At 41.2% G+C, this 13,544-nt stretch overlaps 1 protein-coding gene and 1 long non-coding RNA gene across 9 annotated transcripts in view; one reads left to right on the forward strand and one right to left on the reverse strand.

The window, feature by feature from the left end:
* foxp2 (forkhead box P2) overlaps positions 1-13,544 on the reverse strand; it is a 147,283-nt gene that overhangs the window by 59,369 nt on the left and 74,370 nt on the right. For 2 of the 8 annotated variants that reach the window (XM_082168397.1, XM_082168392.1), the window contains exon 1: positions 6,457-6,768. The exons of 4 other annotated variants lie outside the window; for them this stretch is intronic. In XM_082168397.1, coding sequence (XP_082024523.1) covers positions 6,457-6,627 — 171 coding nt within the window. In that variant the 5' untranslated portion in view covers positions 6,628-6,768. Of the gene's footprint in view, positions 1-6,456; positions 6,769-7,512; positions 7,616-13,544 lie in introns of those variants that run through there. 2 more of the 8 variants (XM_082168396.1, XM_082168395.1) reach the window with 2 other exon arrangements.
* LOC309497998 lies at positions 6,949-10,546 on the forward strand. The gene is made up of 3 exons (XR_014205792.1): positions 6,949-7,341; positions 8,093-8,183; positions 8,350-10,546. It is a non-coding gene; the product is annotated as an uncharacterized lncRNA (long non-coding RNA).

Consider the following 13,544-nt stretch of genomic DNA (forward strand, 5'->3'; position numbering starts at 1 on the left):
TAATTTTCACTGGCGTCAATTGGAAATCAAAACAGAGGAGAGTGGTGGATGCACAAAAAAAAAAAAAAAAAAAAAAATTTCTTTCACGAATATCACTAATGATTGTGCTAAAAACAGCATAAATTATGCATATTACCTCTTCTCTGGTAATAAATGTTTTATCATTTTCCCTGCATAAATGTTGTGTACGTTCACAGGAACCCTGGCAAGATCTGTGATTCCTGCAATAAATAAAAGAATCGTCCGACCCAACAAACGCAAATCAAGGTGTGTTCTGCATAGCTAATATACCCACAAGAGCCTTAATACACACACAGAGACGCACAATCTCCTCCGTCATTCACATATTCATCCGACCCCCCCCTCCTCTCTTCCCCTTACACATTTTGTTTCTCTCAGAAAATGATGACGGGCCGTCTCATATTTCAGCGCAATCAAACATAAACAATATTAATTACGCTAATGGCAAGCATGCACAATAAAATATCCCTAATCTCGTGTAATGTTAAGAGGGGATTCATTTTTCCTGCAACACTTTCATTTATTTCCCTGACAGCTCCACCATCCTTCTTTCCACAGATTAAACACATCAATTTTGTCACCTGCTACGTACGGACAATTAGCAGCGATCTTTGAACGAGAGCGTACAGTAGCTCGACAGCCGAGCCACGGGAAAAAAAAAAGAAAGAAAGAAAGAGAAGAACGCCGCTAATCAAACGCACGACACAACAAAGACATAGTCTTCTAATCCACGGCTGCTTTTCAGATCAGCAAATTACATTTTAACGGCTCGGCTTATGTTTTATGAGAAACATAAGAAGCAAAAATATATATATTGTTTTTTTACATTTATTTAGAAAGTACACCACTGGTCAATAAACAACTACAAAAGTGCAGGAGATTAACAGACAAGGAGAAAGAGAGAGAAAGAAGCAGAGAGAGAGAGAGAGAGACACACACACTCTCCTGAAGAAACACAAAGCTGCCGTAGAGATTAGACGACTAATAAGTATTCAAATTAGGCATAAATTTTACATGCCCAATGTTTAAAATATTCAGAGAAGGGCCTCTTGATTGCCTTTACGCGGATTTTATGAACAACGTAATGGAGTGTTTTTTAATGCCACAATGAAGGAGACTAAAAAGTAAGGTATGAGTTTAGGACACTGTTCCTACTCCAAAGTGGGAGGGAAAAAAAAAGAAGCTAATTAAAATTACATTTCGGATCACTGTAATCCCAGTTTGCACTCTAGAAATTCAAATATGACTTCAATGAAAAGACAAACTGATTATTCCCAGAATTAAACACACATATTTTTAAATAACTAAAGAACAGATAACATTTTGATGTAATATTTGGAAGGAAAAAAAAAAGAAGAAAAGAAAAATCTTTTTTTTTCACTACAAATTTGGTTTGGGGTTTAATGACGCGGAATACTGATCCTGTCATTATAGAAACACACATTATTAACACTGTATCCTCTAAATCCACATGATCCACAACTGGCGTGTAGGTGTCTAACTGAACGTAATGCTCATGCAGATGTATGCAAAGTGTATTCAGAGAGATCAGGTGCTGCTTTAACCTTAATGACAGCGGTGAGATAAATTAATTAGCCATCTGAAGGCAGCATCCAAATCTGCCAATTACAATGTCAATTAGAAACACATCCTCGCTCGCGATCGTTTCCACGCGATGGAGCGGACGCGAGGAGGGTGTGTGGTTTACGCGTCTGAATGACACTGAGTGAAGGAGAGAGTCTAGTACGGGACTGTACCGCCTGAGAGAGATGGACCGAGCGAGAGGGAAAGAGAGAGAGGGAAGAAAGCCAGCACCCAAAGTCTGTCTTCATTCTACTGCATGACCCTCGTTTCTCCGTCTTTGACCCTTGAGACCGACCGCCTGTCACTAGAACACACTGATTTTCCCTAAAAACCCACTGGGGTCGAGGGTTCGTGCTATTGGAACAATATTTACAGCCCTCGCTGTACTCCTAGTGTGGAAAAGCTCCGGTCCATTTGACACCGGAAAAATTGGACGAGTCCTAAAACACATTTCAGTGAGTCGCTGTGATAAACACAGAGCTTGTGAGCCGTTATTACCCATATCATCTTGATAACAGTCATAATCTACAAGGAAAATCTGTGCTGGTGTGTATTCAGGAAGGTTGATAAAAAAAAAACCCAAATCGCTCCATTTCTGGAATAAAAGATGTTATTTGGATCTGTTTCTTTTCTCGCTGTGTGTTTTTGTGTGTGTGCTTTAAACGCTGTAACAGTACCAGGCGTGCGATTCCTTTCTGGCTGTGCAAATGTTTGCTCTCGAATCGTAGGCTGTGCAAATCTGTCCTTTCCATCAGGTGAAAAATCCCAGACAGGATCCTGACAACGCATTCAAGGGCTACGCCTGTGATTTCGGGTGGGTGGGTTAGCAAAGAAAGGTGTGGGGAGGGAAAGCCACAAATATAGCCCAGATGTTTCTCATACACACACTCCTCATCATGAAGGAGTAAAGTTACTCATGCTTGTTTGAGCTGATCTGATTTTACAACCGCAAATGTTGCCTCATTATCAAACGCAGCACCCTTTCTTATCGGGGCTCGGGTATCAATTCTAAGTTCTCCATCATCTAAGGCGCTCGGAAACCGCGGGACGTTTTATACAAGTCGCTGAAAAGGGGCACCAGAGGCTGCAACTGTGACATTAACACAGTCACACACACACACACACACAGAAGTCATCCACTTCATTTTTCCCCTCCCGTGGAAACCGGCAGCCCTCTCCCCTGATAGGACGAGCAGAACAGACCTGAAAAAGAGCTTGATGATTATTTCAGGGAGGCATAGGAAAGGCAGACTCTGTGATCCAAGAAGACTAGTCATTATCAGTGCATTGCTCAGGTGCCCGGAATCCTAACATTGCAAGGAAGGGTGAAAAAAGACAAAAAAAAAAAAAAAAAAAAACGAAAAATTACATTTCACAGTCTGCTAGCTTCACTCGCTCTGATTCAGTTAAGATATGGATACCATTTAAAATAATCACAAATTCTGTGCTCCACTGAAATTAATTCATCATTGCCACAAGTTACAATGCATACAAAATAAAGCAGCGCGGCGCTCCACTATTCTCCAATATTTAACAGTCGGGAATACTTAATAAATCAAAATGCCAGATTTCAGAAACTATGATGCAAAGTTGGAATTTCATCCCGTGCATCTGTACTACACGAGAAATGGAGAATATGATCATTAAAAATGCCACTGAACACCTAAAAAATGCAGTCTTAAAGTTAAACAACGCATGCCAGCAGTCCTTTTCGGCTCTTAGGGGTCACCGTACACCGTTAATGACTCTCCTCTAAACCTGAATGTAATATTACAGGCCCCCTCTTCTCAGACAGAGGGATTTCAAAGTGATTCACAATGGACGAGATTACAGAGTAAAAAGAGCATGAGGGAAATCATATTTATACCACGAGTTCAGAAATGAAAAGGGAGGATGAATACATCGCTTTTCAGGATTAATAGTATGCAAAGTAACCGAATCAAGTGTTGTTATCAGTGGTAAAATGAGAACACATTCAAGAAAGAAAATTCAATTCATCGTTTCACTCATGATAAATAGACCATCTGTGATTCGATTCATTCAGCGCTGAATGTTCAGAACTTAATTCTGGGCTATTTACATTAAAAGTAGGAGAAAAGAAAGAGGGGGGAAAAAAGCACAGAGACTGAGGGGACAAAAGAACACCGCAATAAATCCTGGAGAAGCTCTGAAACAAAACCAAAACATACACAATTCATAAATGCTAAACACGTTGTGACCTACAAAGATTTTCCAGCGCTTCCGGGGGAAAAAAGAGAAAAGCGAGTGAGTGTTTCAAGTCTTTCCATTTGATTCAAATTTTACCCAGCAAGCACCTCCCTCTCGGACGTGGGTGACAAGACAGTGACGCTGGTATCTCATCAAGCAGTCCCTGTGCCTGCATTTTGGGTAATTTCTTTAATTAACTCAACCCACCTAATCACCAGTAATTGACCTATAAAAGTAGGAGGCCCCATTGTCTGCTCCAATCATCTTTGGCAGGAGGAGACAGTCTCACCCTCGCTCTCTTTCTCACTATTTATCCATCTTCTTTCACTATTTACCTGCCTCAAAACGCATATTTCATTTCATTTCGTGCCGCAATTATCCTTTGTGACACCGGCTGCGTGTGGGACGAGATTAAAAGGCTTGGGGTGGAGGGGGCAAGCGTGCTCGCCCCTGCCCGGGACACGCGACCGCGTTAACGACCGGGACGGCCCTGCTGCCGCCACACAGACACGAACTCAGAGAGACATAGCTCATGGTGACGTTTCCACTTATTTGAGGCTGATTAGGGTCATTATGTCCCACTGCTCTGATTTATGTTGTCATTCTTTCGGCCTGGTCCTGCATCGATAGATCTTAATGAATTGGTAAATAAGGGTGAAGATTACACTTGACAACACCGCAACATTTCTCATTCATACCCGACAAGATTTATGTAACCAATTAGGGCGGTAACAGGCGAGATTGGTCGAGAGAAAAATAATCTTTCCCGAGGAAAATTACCCAGAGTCTAAAACCTCGACAAAATAGATAATGGGCAGTCTTTAAGGGAGACTTAGTCACAGAGCGAGAGCTTGGGCTGAAGGGTTCTCAGAAGTGCATTTAAAGAGGGAAGCGGCTCTTGTAGGACTTTCAAATTGATTTTTTTTTTTTTTCTTAAAAATTCAGCCACAAGACTGCAGGAACACGAGCACACTGCGCACACACACACACACACTAACTAATCAGCCACCATCTGCATGTCCAAACCAGAGGCCATGAAATCAATGGATTCAAAATTAACCTCTCACCAACAAAGAAGCACTTTGATGTGCAAATGTGAACTCAACGAGGTAGATTGCAAACTAGTACAATGCACATAAGAGAAAAAAAAAAAAATACAAGTCAATCGTTTCTCCATGACTTCACTGTGTGATGATGCCTTGACTGAAGAAATCATTTGCATTTTTTAATAGTCTGGTATTTCAATTATTTAATTTACATCTGCGCGGTGTGAGTAACCAGTCGACTCATTTCACATTAAAATATCAGATAAAAAAGGCTGATCATCAATGAGCGCAGACAGGCCGAGGAGGACCCGGAGGGACGTGGGAGAACAGAGGGAGGAAAACGAGAGTGATGCTGGCGTCGTCTCATCCAGCTTCTCCCTTCAAGCACATGCAAATAAGGCTGTGATGCTTAACTGCATCATTTATGGGGATAATAGCGGCATCATCATTACGGGACTCAAATTAAATTACATCACAATTAGCATAACAAAGTGATTGGTTAAACTTTCAAAACAAATAACCGCCTTGGCTAATGAGCGATGCTAATTGGCATGGGCTCTTTCTAAAAAAAGAAAGAAAAAAAAAGAAATTGTTTTGGTTAAACAATTTTTGAAATTCATATTTTCTTTTTTTTTGTTGTTTATTGTTTTCTTTTTATTTATTTTTTGAGAGAGTATAAAAGGAGGCATGAAAAAAAGTTCAGCGAGGGGATTTGCATAATAAAAAAACCACCAAATATGCAGCATTTAATTTGATCTCACTAAACAAGCTATTACAGTCAGACTCAGGAGAACAATGTAAATTATCCATATGATTCTCCATATGTACTAATCACCCAGCTCATTATGTATCAGAGTATTAAATTATAAAGAAGACAACGTCCACATTCCAGCACAAAGCCATATAAAAACTTAATAATATGCTCACAATAGCCCAATAGTGAGCGTCGCTCACCCTTATGAATATTTAAGTAAACAAATTGTCTGCCCGCCTTTGCTAGGGATAATTAGTACTCGAAGGCTAATCATTTGACTGACCCCACCTCCAAAATGGGACAGGCTCGTTGAAGTTTTAGGAGACTGAAATCTTAACTCTTTCAAATTAAAAAAGAAAAAAGGAAAAAAGAAATACACATGTAAAACTAATTACTATTTTACAATTATAAGCCTGATAAAAATTCCAATAGCTGCTCACAAAAATATTTAATTGCTAATATACAGAAAACAAAACCATAAAAAGCACTCAAATGATTTAATTTCCCATCAGCACACTATAAACTCCACAAACACTCCACTTCAAATAAAATCACCTACTAGGCAAAGTCAAATCACACGAGAAAAACACACACACACTCACACACACTTAACGGCACGCGCACACACACCCGCACAAAACCACATTCATTATCGTCATTGCCATTATCACCAGCAATTAACCCACAGATGAAAGCAGCCCACAAACCAAGCCGGAGAATGCCTTAAGCCTTGAGGAATGACAGCGAGACTGAAAAGTCCCGATGGATGGGTGAAAGTAGGAAAGCATGGATGGATGGATGGATGGATGGATGGATGGATAGAGAAAAAGGTGGTTTTATTACCTGCAGGTGAGCAGTGTGGTACGGCAAGCTGGACAGGGTGTTTCGCGGAGAGTCGTGCATCACGGGGAAGAGCGTGCGATTATCAGTGTCATCACTCCAACTGTGTTTATACAGACTCGCATCATAAACAAGCGCCTCTTTGGCCCCGTCCCTCACGCGTCGCTCATGCATACTTAAATCGGCAGTGCACCCATTAAAAAAAACGACCCCTATCTCCTGACAATTATTCCTTCATCTCCACTTGTCACCAAGCAATTACGACAGCGCGCAGACAGGGCCCAATAGGAGACGCGGGGCTTTGGGAAGCAGAGCGACCGGCCGGGAACGAAGGGAGGTGATGAAAAAAGTGCCTAAAATGGAAATGTGTCGCCCTGACCTGGAGCTTTTCTGCCTTTTGTGACGCACTGGAAATACTGGCATCATTAGCATTAAATCTCTCAAAATTCTCCAAAAATGCAACTAATCATTGCAAATTTTCCTGCATCTGTGCTTCCTCTTAAAATGCTCTTCAAAAATGTGTTACTCTTCCTCTTTTTCTTTCTTTCTTTCTTTTAAAAAAAAAAGGAAGTCTTTCGTCTTGCTGACTGAGTTGCTGAGTGAAAGAAGCGAGTGTGTGTGAGAGAGAGTGTGTGTGTGTGTGTGTGTGACCATGCGCACCAGCGTCTGAGCGCTCCCTCACAGCCTGCGCGCGGAGCCGGGGACTCGGATCGCTCTCCGCTAGATGCCTCTCGCAGCTCTCATTTGAGCGCGCGGCTCACCACACACGCACACACACTTTCTTTCTCTCCTTCTCCTCTCTTTCTCCTGCATTCGGACTCCAACCGAGAGGGGATTTAACACACACGGCCAGCTGTGGAGGACGTCCAGAGCCCCTAAAAACGCGAGGTACGTGTGCCTGCCTTATTTTAAAATTCATTCTAGCTCGAATGAGATTAGCAAGCATGTGACCTTCTCAAAGACGGGGGGCGACGCAAGTCTGCAAACAAACTAGTGAGCTTAGCGTTTTCTAAAATAAAAACCACAACACTCTCAGCCAGGAAAAAAAAATTAACCTACCTTTTGAGAAACGACACACAATCCCACTCCCCGAAGGTACAGGCATTTGAAGATATTCTTAGAAGCCTTGAAGCATTAACTTGCATCAAATATGAGGAATAGGATGCCACTGGTAGGCAACAGCATCAGAGCAAGAAAAAAAAATAGGAGGGGGGGGGGGGGGGGGGGGGGAGTGGGGGGTACGAAGAACGAAAGAAAGAAAAAACTAGCTGACGTTCACTGTCAAAGCCATCATTAGAGAACTATTTACAGCGGTATTTACATGAGCATTGCGAAGCGCCTCTTGCCCGATCACGTCCGAGAAACCCGTGGCATTTTTACGCCTGTAATTAAAACAAATCAAGCAGACCTCTGATTGTTTTGGCACCCGAGGACTAATCGTACACAAAAATCAGCAGTTTGATTGTCAGGGTGGGGAGGTGTGTGTGTGTGTGTGTGTGTGTGTGTGAGGGGGGGGCACTTCTTTTCGCTGTGTTTCCTTTTTTTTCCCTTTCGAGATGGATGATAGGGCTACTTTAGCAAGTTGAGTGATAGTGTGGTGGAAATAATAAATAAATACGCCTGCTGCTTTCCTTATTAGGTCAAACTAACCCCAAAAAAGTCCCTACGAGGGAAATATTTGAGCGAAGAGAGAGAGAAAAAAAGAAGAAGCTTGGAAACCACTTTAGAAGGTTTGCAAATTTGCCTTTACAGATGTTAATCGTGATTATTTGCACTATTTACTGACTGTTGTCAAACCCACAAAATCTTTCTCTTTCGTATCTGTGGTATTGTCAACGACTGAACTAATGGTGTTTGTCAACCCCTTTTCTGGTTCTCTCACCCCGCATGCCACAGATGTTTCTCCTAGCAGTTCCCGCAGACAGGAATCCGCTCACAGAGACGAGAGCCACGCTCTCCCCCAGGAGAGGAGCACAAAGGCCAGTCTGCACGCGGCAGATGCAAAATCGAGTCCATCTGCTGCAGGCTTCCCATCGCCACATGGAGATTGAAAAGTGAGGGTCGTTGGGAAGCGTTCGCGTTGACGTCGCTGGAACGCGAACGAGGAACCAGCTGTTGGTAAACGGGGGAGACGTGAACGAGCAGATTTTAAATGCAAAAGACTGACGTTGATGCTTTTTGCACGTGGTTTATATGAAAATGGACGACTAAACAATTCCATATTTCAAGCTGCTAGTAAAATCAATTACCTCATATACAAGTGTAGAAGGTCTAAAAAAACTAACAAAACAAAAGCATGTGTCATTTTTAATGTTGTGAACAATCCACCCAAGCCAAACATGACAAATTTATTTAGTAAAAAAAAAAAAAACTAGCCGTAAGACCACCTGAAATCCCCGCTCTGAGCATGATATAACAAGCTCCAAGTAGCACATTTTCTACCAGCTCTACAGGAACATATTTTAACTGTATGATCTCATTAGAAACTACTGAGCTCGAGCCAAAATGTTTCTAGGCCTCCGCCACTCCAGACCAGGGCAAACGCTCAATGAGGAAGTGTAAAAGGTTTCTCTGGCAGGCATGGAAGGCCTCCAGATCTTGGCGTCACCACATGAATTGCGTCTAATGCATCATATTTATATTTCGTCTCAATCGCTAAGCGCTACATCGCGCCCTAACCTTCACTTCACGAGACAAACAAGCCGATTTAGCTTTTAGCGCTTGATAGCCGTTCTCAGTTCTCGCTCCTATCAGGTTTTATTCTGTCTGTCTCTCACTTAACTCTCTCTCTCTTTACTCCCCTCCTCATTTCACAGGGCTTTGGACTGCAAGGTCAATGAGGACAAACAATTCCAGCAGCGTCTCTCGAGCGCATGCAGAAGAAAGTGTCGGTTGAGGGGGGATGGACTCGTGTGACGGCAGCGGTGGCAAGAGTTGGTGGCTCTGAGCGCTGGCATCATTTCCATGGCAACCCCTCTAACTATTCATTTTCAATTAAAGCAGACACAAAACGTCCTGCCCTGAGACTAGGGAAGGTGTCAAGAGCACACTGGGGGAAACCAGGGCTTTTTTGGAGAAAATGACACTACTGGGCTTGTTCATAGTGACACAAATCACACCACTGAGCATCTAAGCACTGTTTTTTTATTTCACAATCACACCAGTTACAACACCAAAACCCCAACTGAAACTCATGCATGCTAAATATTAGCAGCTGATAAGATAATAATTGAACATGCTAGCATTATCATCTCTATTATGTCCCTTGGTTGTTTAACAGAGGTGTTACCTCCCCCTTGTGTCAGTTTTAAAATCTGACAGGACTGTCAATTGCAATATAAGCTTAAGGTTACGATTTTTGCTGAATTAAAATAAGGTACACAAACCTAATTTGCGGCCATTCAACTGTACTATATTTAAAGTTGGGATCACTAGAAATATTATTTTTTTGTACAAATTATATAAATCGAGTTAACATGCATGAACTCCACTATAATACTTGATTATGTTTGTCCACGTGAGGCGATGATCCAAATTAATCCTAAAATATGACCGTCTGTACAATCACATGATCATGGTCACGAATTTGCATATTTAATCAGTGACATACATTATTATTATTTTTTTCTTCTTTTTTTTTTCTTCAAAATGCAAAACTTATATTAGATTTTTAATTCCATGCATTTTCAATGTGAACTTATAAACCTCACAGTATATGGGTATTATATCAGCCACCCTGCTCTCTAGATATCAGCATCAGCCCATGAAAGACTCCTACCGGTTGACCACCACTAAAGACTGAGCTAACAGCAGATTACGCTGAGCCAGTGTGCACTCACTGAGAGTCTGATGTGTGTTTCAGGCCTCACAGAAATGCCGGCAGCATTAAAGCTGTTCTCTGGCTGGAGAGTTATCCACTTGAGCTCATCTCCGCCTCCGATCCATTCGGCTGATGACTGAGCCTGTGGAACGCTCTTGATGCTTGTAAACAGCCCTAATAAACTCTCAGCTGTGGGTCTGCATGTATACAGAAAATATACATGCACACGATTTAAACAAAAAGAACACTGCAAATTCAACAGTACCTAATGAGTCAATAACCACCTGCTGGGTCAACTAACAGAAGTTTTAGTTCCCCCTTGTGTCAAAATCTACAAACAGCATGACCAACAATAATATATATATATAGCATTCATGTAATTACAGCCTATCTTTCTTTTTTCCATTTAATTATGACGTATTATTTTTTTATGCACCTATATGAGTAATATATTGCCCATTGACCATCCTGGCATGCACAAAACAGAAATAGATCATCCACTAATATTTATTGGTTAACACTTTATTTTTAGGTGACATACTTACATTGTACTTACTCAAATAATTACTTGTAATTATGCATTATTTACTGTTATTACTATAGTAAGTACATGTAGTAACGCGTAACTACGTCACCTTAACCACAAATAAAGTGTTACCTATTGATTTTTCAAATGTATGGTCAAAAAAAGCTTATTTTAGTTTTTAGCTCAAGATTGTTGCATCTGTGGTGATTCACACCATTTCTCAAGGCAAGAAAATCACAGTTCGATTACCATGACTTGATCTATCCATACCCCAATTCTCTTTTTAAGTTAAAAAACGTAAAGAAAGAGAGATATTAATGGCAAACTCATAAGACCGGCCTCTCTTCATCTTTATGATGCTCTTCATCACCGATCGATATGACCTGAAATGGACCATTAGAGCACAATGATTATATAACAGGCAGCTAAACATTATAATATACTGTACTTAAGCGCCGCGGTATCCATGGCAACCTCCTTTTGCCTTGCATGGCGGAACCTTAATGAAGTCCTATTAAGTAGCCTATAATGATAGTGTCCAAATGTATTTGCATATATACTTCAGTAGGCAAGAGAGGGGGATGCAGCAAAGCTCAACAATCACAAGAGCGCAAGATAAGATGTGCGTTTAATCCACAGCATTACTCTGAAAATAACAACCCCGAGTCTCAAAGAGCTCAGAGTCGTAACGCACATCAAAATAAGCCGCTATCTGCGCCGGTAAATAAGCTACGTTTGGTGGCACCTCCATTAAAAAGCTAATTAAGCTCAGGGGCCAGGAGCGAGGCGGGGGCCGGCTTCAGCTCAGAGGATCCCTGTGCAGGATTCCTCACATGTGACTTTCATTTGCGACCCTGGCCGGACGCCCGACAGGACATCCCAGAGAGAGTGTTTGCTCGACTCAATATCAACAGGCGCAGCGAGCGGCCCCAGGAAAAGGGCCCTGCCTTCAGTTCCTATTGAAAACAAACCAGTCCGCACTCATCAACGCACAGCACCAGCAGCCGTGGCGAACACTCGGCGATGTTCTCGCTTTCTCCGTTTAATGATACCTGCTCCACTCTGGCATCTGTAGGGAGGATTGAAGTATACATTTCAGTGGAGAAATAAAAGAGATCGAAATGACAGAAGTCAGACAGTTCAAGCTGACCGGCCACTTCAAACAGAAAGCCCCGCAGAACGAGACAGACACTCCAGGTTAAATTGGCTCTTCTGTGTCTACCCTTAAAATGTGAGCTCCTTCAAAAGCGCATTTGAATTAGATGAGTTGATGAAATCAAAGACTTGACTGTGTGGGTAAATTTATACAAGCAAGTGCAGCTCACAGCAGTTTACCTGTTATGCGGCAGGTTGGCGGCAGATGAAAGCAAACTGAATGGCAGCCGACTTCCTCTCTCGCTCAAGAGATATTATCATACTGTAAAGGCTGTAATTTGTATTAGCGTGGCATTGTTGGAGATACGCAGGTAATGGGTATTTGATGCGCTCGGAGCTGCCAAACTTGTAATAAGATGAAAGGCAACATGACAAGCACTCAGCGATGACCACGTTTGTCAACATGACAAAAAAAAATATCTAAAAACAATCATACATTTCGTTTTTTAGACTCTTAAACAACTCAAAAGATTAAAGACGGGAGGAAAAAAAAATTATTTTTGAGATGTAAAATAAAGAAAACTGGGTCTTTTGTACATTTCGTGTTTATCATCATGACAAAAAAACCCCTCTAAAAACAGTCATACTTTTGAATTTTAGACTTCTAAACAACTCAAAAGATAAAAGACATGGGGGTTAAAAACATAGATTATTGTGACGAAAAATAAAGAAAACAGTTTTGGTAATAAATTGAACATGTTTGTCAACAAGAAAAAGATAAACAAACAATCCCTCTAAAACCGGTTATGCCCAGTTTTTAAAGAAAACAATACGTTTAATAAATGATTTTACACAAATACATTTAACGCAACACGCTTATCAAAATGACCACAAAAAACATCCATTTTTATAACACTAAAGAACTTTGCTCTGTCTGCGTACTTCTTTATTCTTCAAATTAAAATACATCAAGTTAGCTAAGAATTTACTACTAAAATACAAAGTATCACGCCTAGCTTTCTTTCTTTTCCATTTCCGTTGTTGCCAAGGTGTTGCTATGTGTGGTTTTGAAGGTGTTGCTTAGCAGCACAAATCAAGAGGCCAAAAACCATTCATAGAAACATAACACTTTGCGTACTTCTGCTCAATAAGACTGAAGTTTAATACTTAGGGTTAAAGGTTTGTTCAAATCACTAACCCCAATATTATAGAGATGCTTGAGCATTTAAATGGTCTTAGTCTGTTAAATTTGCTACTTGAGGGCAGGGTAGGTGATTTGTTCCAGATATTTGTTGTTGTTGTTGTTGTTATGCTGGTTGAAAGCCTCTTCACATCCTGATAGTAATCACTAAGTTTAGTGGTCTACATTTTTTTATATGTATATACTGTATTTCGTCTGTGGAAGGTGTAGGAGCATAAAATGTTCGTCCAATCATTGAATTCGGTCCGAATGTGTGGCTTTGGAGGCGCTCTGAAGGGAGGGTGTGGGATCTTATGCTTTCAAAGCTAGCTTGCTACTGCTAGCCTCTCGGAAAACACTACCTTTAAAGTGTACAAATTCACACAATCAGATCACAAATACTCCAAGCAGTGATAAAAAGCAGCAGGAAAGTTGGACATATCTAAGCTATTCTCACATTACACCAGAAC

Source organism: Leuciscus leuciscus (assembly GCF_965113295.1).
Source record: "Leuciscus leuciscus genome assembly, chromosome: 4".
Classification (NCBI taxonomy): domain Eukaryota; kingdom Metazoa; phylum Chordata; class Actinopteri; order Cypriniformes; family Leuciscidae; genus Leuciscus; species Leuciscus leuciscus.